The following is a 21,195-nucleotide window of genomic DNA, read 5'->3' as shown; positions in this document are numbered from 1 at the left end:
GCATCTTTTCATACGCTTATTTGCCATGTGTATATTTTCTTTGTTTAATCATAGTTGTTTTGTTGTTGTTTTTTTTAGCCAAGGCCTGCTAACTCTTGTCCTCCTCCGTCTATTTATATTGTCTTTTTTCTTTCTTTCTTTCTTTCTTTTTTGAGCTTTTGATCATTTCGTCTTTTTCCTGGTATGTCAAATTATTTTTTATATTAAAATTGGGTTTAACTTATTTTAGGAAACTATAAAGATACCTCCACATTCTGGATGTTGTTATCTTTCTCTTGAAAAGATTTCCTTTTGCCCATGGCAGACAGTCACTATAGGGACTGGAAACCTTAGTCCATTCTCAGTTTGAGCTCTTTCAAAGCTGTTTTTCAGTCTGTGTGAAGGTTCCTCTATTTCTGTCTTGTCTTTCCTCTCCGGGTGTTGCCCTTTGGGATTACCATGTGAACGTTTGGATTCTCCCTATTCCCAACTACCCTTGTATTTGTTAGGCTTCAAATGTAATGGTTCCTGCAGCCCTGCGAGACTAAAGATACACTTAGCTTGTCATTCCATTAGTTGTTGCCTTTAGCTTGAGCTCTTGCCGTTTGGCTTCTGTGGTTAGAGTCTTTTGATCTCCTTGGCTTTTCAGCTCCTAGGCTGTAAGATTTGAATCAGCAAATACCCCAAGGAGAAAAGCTGCTTGCGTCTAGCTTTGTCTAGCTTGCGTTTGTGTTTCCCTTCTCTCCAGAACTTGGCCCACATGTCTTGGTGTCTCTCTAACATTCTGATGCCAGCGAACAGATGTTGTCTTACTTTATCCAGGTTTTCTAAAATTTCTTTAGACTTCAACTGATCTTATGTTATTACTGAACTATCATCTCAATTACCCCTAGGAAGAAAATTTACAATTTTATGTTTTATTTTCTATATTACCTCAGTTTCTGTAGAGACCTTTTACCTGATTGTTCAGTCTAGTTCCTGTGTTACCAGTAAGATGGAGATAAGGTGGAGGCTAAGAATATTGGGGGGACATCACTGATGAATTGTATGTCTCGTTCTTTTTGTTTTTCCTCTCTTTATTTACTCTGGCAGCCTACATTTGCCTTTCTTCATTTGACCCAGTTGCCCAAATAAGGAACCCACTCTGGCAAAGACCTGACTTTACTCTCATAAATGTCTGCATGTTAGGATTAGCTAGATGATGAACACCATGCCAAAGTTCTTTGTGTGAGACTTTTGCAGACGTTCATTAGCCCTTTAGTTTGCCTCTTGCCAACAGTGCTCAGATTGTTGAGGTTTTCTAAGTTTCTGTAGGTCAAACCTCCCTACCTGCATACCAGATGAGCCCTTCTCTCTTTCCTGAGCTCATCTGTGGGAGGTTAGACCTCGGTTTTTCTTTTTCCCCATCCAATCATAATTGTTCATGAATTCCAAAAAGCCTCAAAGTACCTGTCGTCCCTTTCTCTCTTCTCTTTTTTTATCAACACTGTTAAATATTAAGCATATATTTGCATACCTCTTTCTTACTTACAATGGAATATCGGAAGGCTCGAGCACTGTGTGAGCCCCACCGAACTAGGCCTCATACAACACTCTCCTACAGGCCTCAACTTGTGACATCCACTGGGTTTCTTATAATATCTTATATGTATCTAAATTTGTAATGATTTAGTTAATTCCTAAGTTATGTGACGATATGGAATCAGTCAAATTAGCACAACAGAAGTGCAGCTTAGCTCTAGGGACCAGAATCAAGGACCACAAAAACCTGTTAACCAATACGTTTCACTTGTACTTTATGTTTAACAAGTGCTGAGGGTGAATGGGAAGTGAGGGAAAAAGAGTTTAACTTCATATCACAGAAACTTGCACTAAAATGAAGAGGAAAATGACCCAGTTCCTCGTTCAAGTCACTATAATCTGCTTCAATAAATAATAACAGCACATAAGAAAAACAAACACTATATGATAGGAACAATGGATAATTAATTACCAGATCAGGGAGGACAGATTACACTTGCTATGGGATTTCATTAAAGAAGGATTCCAAAAAGCACTGGCTTCTTCTGAGAAGACTTCTTAGAACAGGCAACATTTAAACTGAGTCTTGAACAAGTATATAGAGGGAACAGGCCTTCCGGGCAGGGAACAGGCACAGTGTCAGGAATGGCACAGAGGGCTTATGGAATAGGGAACAAAACTGGCTGAACACAGGAGTGCTACGTGTTGGGGAATATGGGGGAAAGGCTGGCTGAGGTGGGTTAAATGAAACATAATTAGGTGGAAGAGAAAGTAGGTGGAAAGACACATGGAAGACTGTGGAAAGTCCCTGAAGATGGAGGTCAGCATAATAATATTAAGAAATCAGTGGTACTTTGACACTGTATGAATGTCTAGGTTTAAAAAATCAGGAAAACAGAATAAAAGAATAAACTGCTGATATAATGATATGTAACCAAAGGCCAGATACCAAAGAATACACACTGTGTGTTTCCATGTATGTCATATATGGTGATAGAGGTCAGCTTGGGTGTTGCCCTGGGGGAGTATGGAACAGAAAGAAGTAACAGAGAACCTTGTAGGGTGTTAGAAATATTTTAAAATATCTTGACCTGGTGTTGGATACATGGGTGCATAGAGATGTAAAAATTCAGTTATTAGCAATGCAATTGGTGCTTATTGTTTGTATGCATACATTAAAAAAAAAAACTCAAGTATGTTAATTAGGCTGTCAGTTGTATGAAGTAAATTTTGGCCAAGGAATAGCCAAGGTAGTAATGCAGTAATAAGTTATAAATGTGCTCACTGTGCTCTAGAATGTCACGTTTGGAATACAAGAAATATGTGTAAGAAAAAAGACAAATATTCAATATTGATGGTTGGATGAGCTGAATAAATTAGATCACTCTACTTTCAATTTAAGAACTTGGTCAGTGTTTGGATACCTTTGAACAAAGAAAAAATGGAAATACAATTTTTATTACGCATATGCTATGTATCAATCCCTGACTTATATTTGGACACATTTAAACATGGGAAATATTGCACCTTGTAACTGAGACACTGAAGATGAGCGAGGTAGCTGGTTTTGACACTAGAGGCTGAGAAAACAATCAGCTCATAATCGTAAGAAGTTTGAAGTCGGAGGAAAAGAATCAAGAGGAAATAGTGGTAAGTGCCAGGAGCTTCTGGAAACGACATAAGAGATGAAGACCCCCGAAATGTTGAGCTTTCTAAGAGGCCCAATGACTCAGATAAAAACAGAAGGCTTAAAACTGAAACCTGGGGTTATATGTATACATATAGCTGATTCACTTTGTTATACAGCAGAAACTAACACAACACTGTAAAGCAATTATACTCCAATAAAGATGTAAAAAAAAAAAAATCCTGCAAAGTAACAATTGTTAGGACAAACAGTAAAGAATTATATGAAAAATAATCACATGCCTGTCCCAACACAGAAATATCCTAAGCTCCATCTCAGCATTTCTCCGATTGGCCTTTCACAAAATACAGTCCCATCAGCTGAATATAGGTTTGTCAAGTAAGTGTGAGTAAGACTGAATTAAAAAAATGAAATGAATTCCTTCCTCCAAAACTTTTCAGAGTATGTAATGTAACAAAGTGAAACTTGAATTTCATGTTGGGATGTAGAGTATGGCTCTTCCCAAATGCTTCTGTCTTGTAACTACATCAACATCATCTAAAACCAGTGTTCCTCAGGACAGAGATTGTGAAACGCTGCTCTCATCATGTAAGATAACAAGTCCTTCTCAAAATCCATTCTTCCTTCTGCCCTGTCTCATGTTGTCCCTGCCACCTGGAAGGTCTCTCCTAAGCTCCACCTGCCAAAACCCTACCCATTTTTAGGATCCAAGAGATCATAAAAGGCTTCCATTACTGAAAGGCAGAGAAAGAAATCCCTTCCTAGGGATCTACATTTCCTTCCTAGGGAAAAGAAAAATTGTGAAGTATACCACAGTGACCTTAAGTCTATGAATGTAACTATGTTGCGTTACTTTGAGTTCTGTAAAAGTCAATGTGCTACAATATATATGGATATGAATGTTTGATCACTTACAAGTAGAACTTGCTGATAACTTTCATCATGAGCGACGTTAATGATGAAGGGAGCCATTGTATTTGGCTCAGACCTTATAACCGGGGAATATTAAAATTGGAAAGGTCCCTAGATATTAGCAAATCTATCCACCTCATATTCTAAGTAAGGAAACTGAGACCTTCACAGATGGGATATTTATATTAACAAAGGATAAGGATATAAGATATTGGCAGATATATCTTTTTTAAAAAAATATATTTATTTGTTTATTTATTTATTTATTTATTTTTAGCTGTGTTGTGTCTTCGTTTCTGTGCGAGGGCTTTCTCTAGTTGCGGCGAGCGGGGGCCACTCTTCATCGCGGTGCGCAGGCCTCTCACTATCGCGGTCTCTCTTGTTGCGGAGCACAGGCTCCAGACGCACAGGCTCAGTAGTTGTGGCTCACGGGCCCAGTTGCTCTACGGCATGTGGGATCTTCCCAGACCAGGACTCGAACCCGTGTCCCCTGCATTGGCAGGCAGATTCTCAACCACTGCGCCACCAGGGAAGCCCAGATATATCTTTTAGATTAAGAATTTTGAGATCTTTATACAATACTGGACATTATGTCCACTGATATTGAGACAATGTGTTTCTTAGTCATCATTTTCTATTGCAGTGACCAAGCGAGGTGGCAGTCAGTAGTTGTACAAAGGGAAAAAGATAACTTTAGAAACTCCCAATTTATATACACAGGGAAATTCATCATTCATGTTATTTAAGCTAACTGGATGCAGTTTATCAGCTACATTGAGGAATGGTGAAGTGAAGTGTCTATACAATTAACATGTTAGTTTCTGTCATGAGCTCCCTGCTGTTCAAGTGAGTTAATGGTTAGCACTCAACTAGGCACTTAAGAGTCCATTATAAATATGGACTAAAACGTTTATCTGTGGCATCTTTATTCTTCTTCGGTGCCCTTAGGCAGAATTAGCTCTCTTATGTTTTGATAAATTCTAGTATTAAACAGGGCTAAGGTTTCACAAGTTCTTTGGCCTAGACATGGGGGTAAGCAAGACCAATGAGCTGGAGTACTTCTAGATTTGAGAATGGTCAGATTGAGGAAGAAGAGTCTTATGCCAGAGGTGAAAGAAGACTGATTATAATTACCTATTTTTAAAAATTCCAACCCTTTTCAATGTTCTAAAATGATCATCAAGTACACGGGTATGCTAGGAAGTAAGGGAGTCAACCACGAATATTCTGTAAGAGTTTGTGGATGGCAATGAAGAGGCAAGAAAGACAGAGAACATACCACAAAAGGTTTCGGTTGGCCATAATAATGAAGTCAGAAGGAGAAGAAGAAGAAGAATGACACATGCAATGGGAAAGAGAAAGCAAGAATAGAGAAGCAAAACGGAAAGTAGAAAAACGAGACAAATTTGGAGAAGGAAATGAGGAAGAAAACTGGGTGAAAGAGGGAAGCACTGATGGTAGACCACATGACACTCAAAAATGAACACGATGCACACTTAAGATGCGCCACCAATGGCCAGGGTCATTACCCTCAAATAGTTTACGGTATGTGTTCCAAAGACATGTATAAATTGAAAATGCCATTAAACTAAGTGCCAGGGTAAAAGTATTCATGGAATTGTATGGGAGAATAAAAAGTCCCCTGTCAAAGAGCCTTCTGAGACATAGGAAAAAAAAGAAAAACCTAAAAAGCATAAGACTCTTCCTATTTTCATTTCCAGCGATACATCCCAACCTTGATGATCAATCAGCAATTTAAATATCAACTATAAACCCAGTATTTTATTAGTTGCTATGCAGTATACTAGAGCAATAGAAGAGAGAGGACCTCAAACCCTCTGTTCCCTCAAATTGAAAGGTAGGCTTCCTGACCCCTCCAGACCACTACTGGATACAGGGAATACACACTAATGTTTCAGGACCCCAACCAACAGTCACCTGCTTTGTGATTACTTCCATGACACACCCCCACTAACACCACTGACTTTGCTGCTCCTACGGGACATTACATATATTTCCTTTTTTAACATATACCACAGTGCATTTTAATTATGATTGCAGATAGATGTTCTAACAATTTAAAGAGAATGATGACTTTTTTGCTCTTTACATCTTGCTATTTCCCTTCTCATAATATTTCTTGAAGAGAAACCATAAAAATATAAACAAACACAAAAAACAGAAAATATACAAAATGTGTGCTTTGTAGCTTAACACAAACTTAAGTAAAATTAGTTCTGACAGTATCCGGCATGACAAACTTCCATGGTACAAATGAGAATGGACCAAGGTTTGAGCAGGTACAGGAGACAATCCAGGCATGAACACCACCAAGAAAAGGTAGACAGGAAGTAACATGGTGTGTAGGAAATCACGAGACCAGTCTGATGGGAAGAGACTTAAACAAGACTGAAACTCACTTTCTAAACCTCCATCTCCAATTGGACAATTCGCAAGACACAGGTGTCCCAAAGTGGCCGATTTATTCAATCCCTTTAATGGGGAAGAACAGTTTAAAATTTTACCCGTTTAGTTTGCCATAAAAGCAACTATCAAATGTTGGCAGGACACAATGAAGGCTTACCTTTGTTAATGTAGTTTAGTCTCTCTCTCTCAGAACTAGCCCATCTAGCTCCAAGTTCCTTAGCGCACCGGATGCACTTACACAGCATTTAAGAGCTTTACACAACTGGAAGGTCACATCTTTATTTCTTATTGCAGGAACACAACTTCTGGAAACTTTATTTCTGTCTGAACCTAAAGCAAAATTATTGTAAAATGAGTGATTTAAACCATACATTTTATCACCATTAAAAAGCATCTAAAAAGAAAAAAAAGCATCTGCTCTGTGCTAAGGATTAGAAATGACTCCTGCCCTTAAAGCCTCATTAAGGAGGGACATGTATAAACTCAAATTTTCAATCACATGAGATAAAGAACAATAACCTTTATGCACAGAGGTTCCTATGGAGGCAAAAAGTTATATCTAAGTGACGGCTTCATGATAACCCTGAAGTACAATCGAGAAAGATGAGGCTATGCAGAGTTGGAGGAGGAGGTGCATTAACTGCAGAGGGAGCACCTGTGCAAAGACACTCAAGCCTGACACCTGCTGCGCACTGTAAATACTGCAGGTGGGGATAACTAAACGCCAGGGGTCCAAGTGTGAGAAGGGACAGAAAATAGAGATGTTGGTCGAATCAAGCCTGGGAGACAGCATGGCTTGTATCCCACAGGTGATGAGCCCTGGGGCTACCACTGGCTGAGTAAGGGTGCCTCCGCTGATTAGAAAAAGGTGCCCCGCTGCTGAAGGACCAATTAGATAAAGGGAGTGATCACAAAAAGCTCTCCTTCCTCAGGGCCAAAGAGCCCCAGGAGGCTTGGCAGAGCACAGTTCAGACTACATGCCTCTGTGCAGAGCACACGCTGGGCGGCTAGTATGCACTAACTGTGTGGGCAAGCCATTAGCAGCATTATTTTAGGCGTATCTTTTCATGTTAGAAGATCACTCAACCCGAGTAGGCAGATGAACTTAGAGGAACTGAGTCCAGGGGCCGCAAAACCACCCAGGAGCTTCTGCCATAGTCCAGGCAAAAATGTAATGTGAATGAAGAAGCAAATTTAGGAGGAGGCCAATATTTACAAGTTAGACCCACTGGATGAAAGACATAAAGAAAGTTCAGTGAAGGAACTCTGAAGAGAATGGGCTCTGCAATAAATTTTTCTTACAATCAATATAAAATATTAGGCAAAATTAAGTACAGTGGCCTTTAAGGTCCCTTCCAGCTCTAATTTCTTTTGATTTCTAACTTATTACTCTGGTTAAGTAAAGTCCCTTCAGAGATACAGAACAGTTCTTACACCTGAATGGGATGCAAAGAATAATCTGACTTCTCTTCACCAGGGGATGAGTTGAACTGTCCTTGCAGAAGAGGTAACACATGGCTAGAACCCCAGATCCTAGAAAAGGGCCAGGCACACGATAAGTATTCAGCTTTTTGAAAACAAATGAACAATCATTTCCTCTCCTAGATCTTCACACTCCTCCTCTGTTGGCTACTTTCTTTCAGCTTATAAACATCCTCAATATACCCACTTAAAAAGCCCTCAGACCTATGATTCTTCAAATCTTCTTGTGGGTAACCTAAGTCTCTCCCATGCCATCAAACACCTGTCCTCCCAAAAAGCCCAGATCTGTACCTTGGGCCCAGACCTGTCTACCAGGCCCCTCTAAAGCACTGAAGATGAAGTAAGATCCTCTCCCCCCCGCCAATCCCTTCGTACTGTGCTCTGTATCTCACAAAAAGATGCAGCTGTAAACTGTCACCCACACTTGCTGCCCTCCCTTTTCTAACTGGTCACCAGGCCCCACCCGTTCTCTCTCGGATCTGCAAAATCCAGTCCAACCTTTTATAACTGAAGTGGGACCCTTAGATTACAATTCACCCTGCACCCAATCAAGTGCCTTCCACATGGAGGTCCGAGTGAGTCTCTAAACCAGAAGTCCATCTCACTGTTCTTTAGGGTTTCCCACAGCCTTCAGGATAAACATCTAAACTTCTGACAGGACAAACAAGGCCCCTTTCTGTTGGGCCCCACTAGGTTTCCAGTATCGACTCTCATTTCCTTCCCAAACCCTGAGTTCCAGTCCTGTACCTTAGTATTGCCATATTTTCTTATATTTCTCAAACTTTGACACAAACCGCTCCCTCCTGCCACCCCAGGAGCTTCTACACATCCTTAGAAAGGATGGCACCTCCTCCAAGAAGCCTACCCTGAACTTTCCCTTCCAAGATTCTGTGCTCTGCAAAGGGGAAAGGTGGGGGGAGGGATACATTAGGAGTTTGGGATTAACATGTACACACGACTCTATATAAAATAGATAATCAACAAGGACCTACTGCATAGCACAAGGAACTCTACTCCATATCCTGTAACAACCTGTATGGGAAAAGAATCTGAAAAAGAATGGATATATGTATAACGGAATCACTCTGAATCACTTTGCTGTACACCTGAAACTAACACAATATTGTAAATCAACTATCCTCCAATATAAAATAAAAATTAAATTAAAAGAACAAAAGATTCCGTGCTCTGTAGCACCAGATCTCACTTCTTCCAGAGCACTGACTACTGTGCTTGTGTTTACCTGCTGCCCAGTAGGAGGGGAGATTACCTAGGGCAGAAGCATCGTCTCCAGCAGCCCTTGGTTCTGACAACTCATTCAAGTGCCAGGATTCTTTACACACATAACCTGCTTAATTAATTCTAAGAACCCACAGAAAGAGTGGTTTTTCATGTCATTTTACAAGTGTGGGGATTGCAGTTCAAAAGTAACCTGCCCAGGCCACAGAGAGCATAAGCCCTGGAATTCAAACCCTAAGCTGCCTTCACACCGGTGCTCTTTCCACTATATGATACGACTATTGAGAAAAAGGTTTTTTTTTTCCTGAGCCCTGTTTTAATGGAAAGGAAATGAAGATGGGATATATCCATTTCCTAAATGCTTTGGCGTGTACCAGGCAAAGTCGTTCAACAGACCAGGTAACATCTGTGGAACAAGTAACAATGCTCCAAACTGTGCTAAGTGTTCTACATTGTAGCGTCTACAAGCATTAACAGAATGCGACCTTGTAACCGCCACAGAGAGTGAGTCCTGTTCAGCCCATGCTACAGATGAGAACACTGAGACCTAGAAGCCTTAAGGCACTCGGCCGGGGTCACCGAGCCGGCAGGGGTCTTAGGCCGCACGCCCCATCTAGTGCACGCACACCCGGGCACTGGGCACCGGTTCTAGTGCCCACCTCCACCTTGCACCATCTAAAACCCCGCTTCGCAGCGCCCACACGAGAGCCCCTGGAAGCGGGAACTACAAACCCGTCTCGCCAAGCCGTGGCTGGAAGAAGCTCTGGATACAGATCGGGGGCAGAGGGTTCTCAGGGGCGGCGCCCAGTCCACCCCGCGGAGGCGGTCAGCGTTGAAGTCCAGCAGGCCCTCCCGCAGGGAGGCGCGCACGGCGGGCAGAGGCACCGAATCCTGCAATGCGCACAGGTCCTCACAGTGCCAGAAAAAGTCAGCCGCGCTGTCGCGGCGCAGCTTCACTGAGTGATTATGGGCCGAGCGCGGCCTCGGGGACGCTGGCTGCAGACAAGATGCCCACACACGCCTGGAGGCCCCGGCTGGCGTCCCCGCCCCTCGGGCGGCCACCGCAGTCCAGGGAGTCATAGTAAAGAGCAAAGTGGTAAAAGTCCTGCATTCTTCTTCTTCTTGCCTTATTTCAAAACCGGCATCGCTGGCGTCAGGCAGTCCGGTAATTGGGTCCGGCAGACCGGGAATTGGGTTCATTTGCCTCGGCGTTATCTGCCTGCCATCTGCTTCCTGAAATGCAAACAGCTACACAGGGTGATTTGCTACAAGAGAGGGCAGGGAGCTTAAGCACCAGATGCAGCATGTCATTTACATAGACAGCTAGGGAGTGATAGGAACAGAATGTAATTTAGCTCTGTGAAAGATACATCTAGTTACTTACTCTATAGATTAGTAACAGTTTAAATAAAACTAGGATCGATTAACCCTTTCAGGCCAGTTTATGTGTCTTCTCTAGCCTGTTCACTGTCCCCTTTACTTCCCTTATTTTCAGGAGAGGAAAAACTTCATTTCTATTTTTGCTACAACACTATTATGCTTACTGAAATAAGTCAAACAGAGAAAGACAAATACGGTATGTTATCATTCGTATGTGGAATCTAAAAAATAAAGAATAAATGTAACAGAAAGGAAATGAACTCACAGATATAGACATCAAAGCAGTGGTTAACAGTGGGTAGAGGAAAGGGGGGAGGGGCAAGATAGGGGTAGGGGAGGGGATTAAGAGGCACAAACTACTATGCATAAGATAAATAAGCTATAAGGATAGCCAGTGTTTCATAATAACTTTAAATGGAGTATAATCTATAAAAATATTGAATCACTGTGTTCTAATATAGTTATTACAGTATAATACTGTAAATCCACTATACTTCAATTTAAAAAATGATCACCACAGTATGTCTAGTTAACATCCATTACCATACGTGGTAGAAATCGATTTTCTTGTGATGAGGACTTTTAAGATCTACTCTCTTAGCAACTTTTAAATATGCAATACGATATTATTAACTATAGTCACATCCCCAGGACATAACTGCCAGTTTGTACATATTGACCACCTTTACCCATTTCACCCACCCTCCACCCCCTGCCTCTGGTAACCACCAGTCTATGTATCTATGAGCTTTTTAAAAAATTCCATATGAAGTGAGATCATACAGGATTTTTCTTTCTCTGTCTGACATATTTTACCTAGCATAACGCCCTCACGGTCCATTCATGTCACAAATGGCAGGATTTGTTTCTTTCTCATGGCTGAATTTTATGTATATATATATATATATATATATATATATATGTATGTATATATATATATATATATATATATATAAATAAATAATTTGGCATATATATATGCCTAATGTCTTTTATCCATTTATCCATCGATGAACAGAGGGGTTTCCAAGTCTTGGCTATTGTAAATAATGCTGCAATGAATATGGGGGTACAGATTTCATTTTGAATTAGAGTTTCTGTTTCCTTCATACAAATACCAAGTCGTGGAATTGCTGGATCGTATGATAGTTCTATTTTTAAGTTTTTGAGGACCTCCATACTGTTTTCCATAGTGGCTGCAACAATTTACATTCCTACCAACAGTGCACAAGGCTTCCCTTTTCTCCACACCCTTGCCAACACTTGTTAGTTCCTGTCTTTTTGATATTAGCCATTCTAACAGGTATGAGGTGACATCTCTTTGTGGTTTGATTTGCATTTCTCTGCTGATTAGTGATTTTAGGTGTCTTTTTTTTTTTTTTACAGTACAAATTGATTTATTTAAAACAGTTACAAAAAAGCACAACAAAATAGAGATTATCCTTAGAATTATTAATGCTTTGTTAAAGATCAGGTAGGATTAGAGGGTAAGAAATGGTATCGGGTGGGGGGAGCACCTGACTAGTTCTAAGGCTTTAGATACAATGCAGTTGATTACATATTAATTTAGCCATTACATACTGGGGATAGTAGTTGGGGGATCAGTAATTTATCTACAGGGAACTCCTACACAAATCAGATCCATCCATCAGACCTCCCCAGTGCCGTCCTTCTCTACTACTCCTGAGGACCCTAAAGCCACCTGATGACAACATTTCCATCCTTTCTCCGCCCCATTCCCTATCCATATATTCTTCCCTCCCCTAAGGTGCTGTGCGAGCTGAGAGCAGTCCGCTCTCTGCAGCTGGAACATATACTGTTTTGGCTACAGGGATCCTGTGTGTGACGAGGAAGGTTGTAGGGGACAGCCTTATTTTTAATACTTCAAGTTTGCCACGAGTACTGTCAGTCTCTTCCCCGACACAAGCTTCTCTTGAATGCGAGTGTCACGCAAATGAGGGATGAACCCTGCCTTCAGCAACATCAGCAATGCACTAACCACTCACAGCTCACAACTATGTGCATACTCCCTGTCTGGGGAGTGGGTGTAAAACCACTGTGTCATCAGCTTGCTCACACTCGCGCTCGCTCTCTCTGAAGAACCTCAGTCCCCATGACAGTCATAAAGACAGAAATAAATGCTTGAAAGTTTGACAATAGGTAAAGGCACATGGGCTGCCGCCACACACACTGTAGACAGGAACCCAGTTTGAAGCCATCTTCACTGCTGTGCATTTGCAGCAGAATGGCTTGGGGGATCACACAGACTTTGAATTTGCAGTCTACCAGGGAAGGATCTAGGCTTAACAGGAGAATGAATAAAGAAACCTTAGTGTGAAAAGTGCATTCATTACTACTGTTCCTGCTGGGGAGGCTCAGCAGGGTAAACCGCACCACCTCTCCTCCTTCCGCCCCAGGCACTGTGCATAGTCTGCAGGTAAGGAGAGAGTGCAGTCAACTCTAGCATCTCAAGGGCCAGTGTCATCCTAGGCCCAGACCACGATTCTGGCCCAAAGATGGATCCTAGAGTTGACAGAGCAACTGACAGCTGCAAGGACCCAGACGCTTATTTTATTATTGCATAATGTGGGAGGCCTTCCCTCTCCCAGGGAAGCTGGAGGGTGAAGGCTTCCCAGCAAAGGGCTAACAGGTTCCTGGTCAACATCCAACCTAACACGGTTCAGCTCTTCAACTGTAGTGTACACTTTTTCCCATCTGGAAAGTATTGTAGCTTCAGTGTGGTTTAGTAAACTTAGCCCTAGGAGGCCAAGAAGTCTCCCTAAAGCTTGGCCTCTGCCCTATTTGCTTTGCCTTTAAGACTGTGACTTAATCTCCCATGGCCAATTCAACCAATCTGGTTATCTTTACTCCAATGGACCCAAGCCCTTGCCCAGTGAACCCATGTCCACCCTTTATCTCCAGTGTGATCACTCAACTCTTCAACATGCCTGCTTGTTGCAGGTTTAAATCATACCACCACCCTGTGCATCTTCTATGACGCCCAGTGGTAAAAATAAAACTAAACCCCACCTGAGGGTCTATTTCAAATTTCAAACGCTCCCCCAACCCCAGAATCCATTTAACTGGAGCCAGATGAACCTCCCTGGGATGCTGACACAGGCCCTAATCTGGTTCCCCATCATTTAATTTTTAAAACAGGACACAAGATATCATAAAGGAAAGTTAATACAAAGAAAACACCCACTTATAGGACCTGCCTGTCTCTCCCTCAAGAGAGTCAGATATTTGGAGCCAAAGGGCTCCCAACAAGCACTGAAGCCATATCCCTTTGGATTCACCAGCCCACCAGCAGCATTTCATACTATCCCTACTCAAGATGACTTTGTTATAAAGTAACCCTTGCACATGTAAGGATGGACAGGATGCCTGGATTTCACCTATATGGCCAAAGACACAGAAAGACAGAGAGCTATAAAGGGGACAGTGAGTAGACAGCAGCAGTGGCAAAGCAGCACGGACCAAAGCCCTTGGTGTTATGACCAACTGGGACCAAGAGTGTAGAAGGGTCAGTCCAGATCTACTGGGGTCCCTCCCCCTTGGGTACGAGTGCTCAGCTCTGACCTCCCAGTTTCCCCTTCCCCCATGCCACTCCCCCTCCTCTGTGTACACTAATCTTGATAGGAATGATGATCCAAGACTTGGATATATTACCGTCCTTCACCTGGTTCCCCTACTCCCAAACTGGTATAGGCATTTCTGTTTAATGCCAGAGTTAGCCATCTTCCTTTCTACCCCTAAGCTCTGGGACTGTCCTACTAATGACATTGGCCTTCTTTAACTGCCCATTCCCCCAAAAGCTGACAGCTTCCCACCAAAATGCTGTCTCAAAACTGCTCTTAGGTCTCTTATAATAACACTTATGAAATCTTTAAAAGGAAGGATGGACACACCATAGGTTACTCTCATTCCTCATGCCTGGAAGAAAAGACTGAAACAGGGGGAAAAGGTAAGGGGAATGCCTCAGCTCTGACCAGGATTTAGAGCACAGAGCTTCTTTCCCTGGGAGACCATACTTTACAAAAGACACCTCTGCAGCTCAGCAAAATCAAGTATTAATATATTACATATGCATGGCACAGGATCAGAGGAAGTGCCAGTGTTGCTTCACCAGCAAGACAGAAGAGGAACAGCAGCAGAAAGTTCAGGGCCCAACTTGCCAAGGTGCACAAGATTTTCTCTTTCCAGGATTAAGGGGAAGTTACCAGGCTGGGCAGTGAGGGTTTCTTGTATTTAAACTACTTGGCCTGTATCTGGTTAGATATAGGTTTGCTCCCATAAGGAGGAAGCTCGGTTGGTACCCTTGGTGGATATTTCTTTAGTGTCCACTGTGTGCCTGTCGCTATATTCAGTTGATGAGCCTTCCTAATGAGGAAGGATGTTTCTGAGAAACCCGTGCATGAGAAACTAGGAATGCGTTGCTCATGGAACAGCCAGAAACAAGGCCTTCTCCGAGGGCCGTCCTCTGAGAGGATTCCTTGAGACTCAGCCCCACAGGCCCCCAACTGTGGGAAACAAGCCAGAGAAAGCAGCATTCAGAGAGAATGGGGACAGAGAAGGGAAAAGACATGATCCCAAATGTGTACAAGGTTGAGTGTTCACCAGACACGGTTGGTATTTGGTTGTGAGGTGAACTGGAGACTTACATACTTGTGGTCGGGTCAGCAGCTTCCTCTGGATGGGCCTCCAAAAGCTGACTGACCAGGTAACTGCTCTCAAGGAATGAAACAGTGGAGTGTAGGGCTTGCAGCAAACAAGCCAGTCTCAGTCACTTTGTTCCCCCAGGAGAACAACCTTTAGCACCTGAACACTAAGAAGGACTCCATTCTCAGAACTCCCCCTCCCCCCAGGAGGTAGGTAAGATTATTTATCCCCATTTGGCAGCTGGGGAGGAAGTGAAAGAGCGAGAGGTCACAAGACTTGCCTAAAGTCTTTGACAGAGCAGAGATCAGACCTCAGAGGTTTGGGACTCCTGACAACAGGCTAGGCCTTGGCCAGTCCATCTTGAAAGGAAATGCCAGGGTCATACCCCAGGAGAAGCCTCATAAGAGAGCTGAGTGGACAATACCCTGAGTTGTTCAAGAGTCTAAAGACCCCCCAAAAACAAACAAAAAACCCACCCACCCACCTGAAAGCTGATGGGGGAAGCCTAATTCTCAACACCCACTGGAATCCCACAGTCCGAGGTGATGCTGAAAGTCGTGAAGAAAAAGTGGGCTTAAGACACAGGGGGCAAATGCAACTAAGATTGAAAATACTCTTTGCAGAGGAATACTCCACCATGAAATGGAATCTAGGAGACTTTTCAGGTATTGAAACATTATCAAGACTATTCCAGGGAATTCCCTGGTGGTCCAGTGGTTAGGACTCTGCGCTTTCACTGCTGAGGGCCCAGGTTCAGTCCCTGGTCGGGGAACTAAGATCCCACATGCCACATGGTGTGGCCAAAATTAAAAAAAAAAAAAAAAAGAGTATCCCAAAACCTTAGAGCTGGCTATGGGAGGAGACAGCCTGGAGAAGCCTGAATGCTGGGAGAAGGAGTGGAGTAAGATGGGAGGGACTCTGTAAAAACGCAAGGATGGGCACTGCCCAGCCAGCTGTACTGGTCCCGACCCAGGGCATAGTTCCATTCGTTTCTCCACCAACTGGTTCAACTGCAGAAGAGGAGAGGACATGATTCTGAGTTTTTAAAAATAGAGAATAGAACTGAAAGGGAAACCAGAGAGACCCCTACACATCAAAAACTAGAGGCCTTGGTCAGAGTGGACAAAACCAGTTTTGCAGAAGGGGAAAGGCAGTGCAGCTACAAATAGGCCCAGGTCAAGACACCATGCAGACAGGTTAGGTCAGCGGAAGGGTGGGGGCAGTGCAGGCACTTAGGCACAACATAGACAGACAGAGGACCGGGTGTAGGGGCCTAGGGAAAACGGTCCACTGGTTCTTTCAAAAGTCACCATTACCAACTAGAGATTCAGTACAATTTCAAAGTGGGTCTGGCATGCTGAGTAGGAGGAGCCTTGTTAGGTCAGCTACCTTTCCAGAAGCCCTGCCTAGAGCCCGGTCAGTCTGGCCATCGGGTCTTTCTCCCAAAGTCCCGTGACTGGGTCCCCACCAAGGCAGTACTTCACTCTGAACCCTGGAGCGGCTTCTCTCTCCTAATGCTAGAAGCCTTGTGGGAGGAATGATGGGGAGAGATGGGAAAGGCCTGAAGCAGAGGATCAAGCAGAGTCCCCTGCACACCCAGCCTTAGACATCTATAACAAAACTACCCTTTAAAGTGCACAGCTCTCAAAAGAAGAGTTCTGGGTGGGAACCCTCTTATTTCCAAGCATGGGGCCTCCTGCCCTCCCATCACAAAAAAGAAAGGGAAAAAAAAAAACTTCAGATAGCTGAACTGCTACTATAAGCTGTGGATCATCATTTTTGGCTCTTTCTTTGCTCCCTCCCTCTGCACCTGCTCCCAAAGCCTGACTCTCTCCTTGCAGGAGCTAGGGATGAGGAGGAAAGAACAGGGAGGCCCTGATATTTGGAATGTTTCTTATCCTGCGTGCACCCCCTTCCTTCCTTGGCCCAGGCCTGCTGCTCCCCATCACAGCACCCTCTGGGGCTGTTCTGAAAAGACGCCATGGGATAATGGGCAACAGACCCTGCCTTGGGAGGCTGCCTTCACGCCTCCTCTTCCCCACTAACCTCACTGCCAAGAGAGCCATCCCCTGCTCGGCATGTGCAAATCCTCTGCTTGCTCACGGTGAGGCCCAGCTCTGGGGTAGCATCCCAGTCCGGGTCTGGGAGAGATTCATTTTCCTGCATTGGAACGCCCTTCAATGGACAGCTTTACCTCCTGTGGAATGAAAGAGGGACGGAGCAGCGCAGCCCGTGCCTCCTCCCCTTGCATGCCGTATCTTTGGAAGCTCGGGGCTGGCCAGCAGGCCTGAGCACCAGGCTCTGGCTGCAAGGGCTCTACCATTCGGGAGCCCTCGCCTAACGGCTGGCTTTTCCCATCACTGTCACATTGCTCTCGGGGTCCCAAGACTGTCCTCTCAGGCCTTTCTCGGGGAGGAGCCAGCTGGCCTGGGGGAGCACAGCTGGACTGAGAAACTGAGTGACTGTTCAAGCTCTGTAAACTGATAAGAGATGCAGACATCTCCCACCTGTAGCCGATGGCAGGGCAGAGAGAAGAGCTGTGCAGTCCGCCCAGGGCTGCAGGAGGACCAACCCTGGCCATATACAAAGAAGGGGTGCTCGGGGGGCACCTCGATGCTCACTTTGCTCTGCTGCTCACCCACCACGAAATGCAGCATGACAAATCCAGGCCACTGGCTCTCCTGAATGTCCACGACTGTGCTAGAGTCAATCTTCAGCCCCCCGCTCACTTTGGCACTGCGCACAAAATCCTGGGTCTGGAGGTCCTCCACCCGCTTCAGCTCCCCTGTAGCCAGCTGGATGATGGCGCCTTTCATGAAATGGGAGGGCAAGTGGGAAGAGGTAAAGGGGGGTGGCGTTGACTCCTTGTCTGGGAAGGCGGCTCTGGCCTGCATGTCCAAACTTGACGCCACCAGGATCTCCGAGCCCATGGGTAGCAGGCTTGGGTCAGTTCCAGTGGGCACCGGGTTGCCATTGGCTACAACCATTGCTTTGGGTAAAGGTCTATGTTTCAGGGGCTCCTGATGGGATTGAGGGTAGAACCCTCGGGCCTGATTTTTCTCGGCCATCTCTGCTGCGTTCCTGGCTGACCCTCGCCCCTCACCCTGATGGTCGGGGTTATGATGGGACAGGTTGAGGGGGCTGGGCTCACCCTTCCTCTGAGCTGCCACCACACGATAGTCCTGAGAAGCTAAAGCACCAACCACCCGCTGGACCTCGAGGTCGGTGTCTGGGGTCCCTCGGTGTGCTGGCACTGCCACCTCTACCCGCGCAGTCTGAGAACCTGAAAACAACTGTCCATCCACCACACATTCTACCACTGGCACCAGTCCCTGGCCCTCACCCTTGCTGTTGGGGGAGTCGAGGGCTTCGCTTTCCCGTCTCATTAAATTTCTCTCTCGTTGTCTCTGTCCATTGGCAGCGGCTGCTTCCAGAGCAGACTGGCCCTCCTGAGGGGTAAGACCTGGGCTGGCACCTGCTGGAGGGGTTTCATGCATGGTGTACCCAGCAGGTAGCCTGGACATCTGATAATAAATGGGCATCCGGCCTGGAGCGAGGTCCAGTGGCTGAGTACTCGAGTGATGTGGCAACTGCCCAGGCGGGGAGGTGGCAGAGGGGGCTTTGTTGAACGAATGGGCCGGGGATGACGCCGGGGGGGGAGGAGTGGCTCCTTCTGCCAGGAGCGAGGCCTATGGCACAAAGTGTGGAAGGTGAGAGGTGGCGAGGTTGGCCGAAGGAGAAAGGAGGGGACTCGGTAGGAAATTAGGTGGCACAGCATAGGGAAGGCTATAAGGAGACCCGATAAACTGCAGAGAGGTGGACGGGAGCTGAGCATAGTGGATTGGGGGATAGTGGATTCCTGGATGTTGAATCAGTGAAGACGCTACATTAAATGTGGGGGGCAAGGGGCTCATGTTCACCACAGACGGGAGACCAGTTGGGGAAAAGGTGGCAGGTGGCACAGCCACCTTATACAGCATGCCATACTGGTCCACCGTCAGACCAGTGATGGCCTCAGCTCCATCACCCCCCAGGCTGACTCTGGCTCCTGCCTGGCTCTGCCCGGCCACCACCACCCCTCGGGACCATTCAGAGGCATCACTGGAGGGTGTGTGGTTAGTTGAGCAGCTGGTAGTTCTCCCCATATCCTCGCTGGTCACGGGGAGGTCTCGTTTCTTTGGTGGAAGGCATTCCTGACTCCTCTCATGAACAGGTTTCATATTGCTTTGTGGTGTTCCTGGAGCCTGGAAGGGGTCGGCTTGCTCCTTGGGGCATCAGAAGGGGCTTCTTTGTGGCTCCCCTGCACCCCTCTCTGCTGCTGGCTGGGGTGCCCACATCTGAGCTTCCAGTGGTGCTTCTGAGCAGCTGTAATAAGAAGCAGTGTCCTCCCCACTGGCTTGGGAGCCGGCCCATCTCACGGCGCTCCCCGGGCTCCTCCCGCTGGTCCCGGAGCCGCCGCAACGGCGGCCGCCGCCATCCCCGGCCCCGGAGCCGCCCCACACCCAACCTAGGTGTCTTTTTAATTATCTGCTGTCCATCTCTGTATCTTCTTGGTAAAAATGTCTATTCAGACTCTCTGCCCACTTCTTAGTTGGATATTTTTTTCTATTTTTTTTTGTATGAGTTCTTCATATAATTTGAATACTAACCCCTTATAGGATATATGATATGTAAAAATTTTCCCCCATTCGGTAGGTTGCCTTTTCATTTTGTTGTTCGTTTCCTTTGTTGTGCTTTGTAGTTGGATATAGCCCCACTTGTTTATTTTTGCTTTTGTTGCCTTTACTTGGATCAACGTCTTTGCATAAGTTCTGGAAACAACTCTTTCATAGCTTCCATGGATCATTTGTAGGGGAGAGGGTGAGTTGAGATGAACTACTAGTGAAAGGAGGGTCAGTGGGTGGAACTATAGCCTCTGTTACTGTAGGTGGCCTCAAGGCCACAACTAATAGTCATTGTCTCCCTCCTGTGCTATCCATTCTCAAGTCCCCTCATCCTTGGATAGTATCTCTGCTAAAACGGATGGCTTACTTGGTGGGGTGACCCTCACCCTCGTCCCTGAGTGAGTGTTCTGAGCCCTGGTCATCATTTCTTTCTCAAACCATGGCTGCTGTACTTGACCATTTACTGTGTACTTGACCATTTACCGTCGAAATTGGGAAAGGCAGTACCAAGAAATACCCCCCAGACTTCTGTTTTTAATCAATGATTTTCCAATTAAAAATTTTTTTCTTCCCACAGACGTTTTTATCACCCCAAAAGGAAACTCTGTACCCATTAAGAAGATACTACTTCGCTCTCTCTGCCAGGTCGTGGAGACCACCAATCTGCTTTCTTTCTCTATCGATTTACTTATTCTGGATATTTCAGATAAATGGAATCATGCAATGTGTGACCTTTGTGTCTGGCATCTTTCACTTAGCATGATGTTTGCGAGAGTCATCCACACTATAATATGTATTAGTATTTCATTTCTTAAAAAAATGTTTTTGGCCGTGTAATTGTTTGATATTTAATTGTTCCATTCCTTTTTATGACTGAATTACTATTCCACTGTAGGTATATACCACAATTTGTTTATTCATTCATACACTGATGGACATTTGGGTTATTTCCATGATTTTCCTATTGTGAATAGTGCTGCTATAAACATGTGTGTACGCAGATTTGTTTGAGTGTTTGTTTTTAATGATTTAGGAGTGGAATTGCTGAGTCATACGGTAATTCTATGTTTATCCCAAAATACACACCCCAAGAAACTTCCTGAAAGTCTGTCCTTGTCTCAGAATCAGCTTTTCAGGAAACATGACGTGCAACAGTATGGACAGTGTCCCACGAGAGCTTATTTGTGATGCCTGGGGGTCTGGACTTGGAAAGGGCTTCCCTTAGGAAGTGGCAGCTAAACTGAGGGCAAATTCAATGTTTTTTCCTTCCTTCCTTTCTTC

The 21,195-nt window shown here is 44.8% G+C and overlaps 1 protein-coding gene and 1 pseudogene across 1 annotated transcript in view; both read right to left on the bottom strand.

Moving 5' to 3' along the window:
• Positions 1-4,343: 4,343 nt before the first annotated feature.
• The window catches only part of LOC130709381 (uncharacterized), a 101,865-nt gene continuing 85,013 nt past the window's right edge, over positions 4,344-21,195 (bottom strand). The window contains exons 8-10 of the mRNA XM_057558229.1: positions 9,941-10,441; positions 6,645-6,817; positions 4,344-4,605 (exon numbers count right to left, since the gene is read on the bottom strand). Coding sequence (XP_057414212.1) covers positions 6,773-6,817; positions 9,941-10,441 — 546 coding nt within the window. The 3' untranslated portion in view covers positions 4,344-4,605; positions 6,645-6,772. The remainder of the gene's footprint in view (positions 4,606-6,644; positions 6,818-9,940; positions 10,442-21,195) is intronic.
• Positions 15,714-19,775, bottom strand: LOC130709376 (ataxin-1-like; annotated as a pseudogene).

Source organism: Balaenoptera acutorostrata, chromosome 1, assembly GCF_949987535.1.
Source record: "Balaenoptera acutorostrata chromosome 1, mBalAcu1.1, whole genome shotgun sequence".
NCBI classification, from domain to species: Eukaryota; Metazoa; Chordata; class Mammalia; order Artiodactyla; family Balaenopteridae; genus Balaenoptera; species Balaenoptera acutorostrata.
The sequence above is the reverse complement of the archived record's forward strand: the minus strand, read 5'-3'. Positions and strand labels throughout refer to the sequence as shown.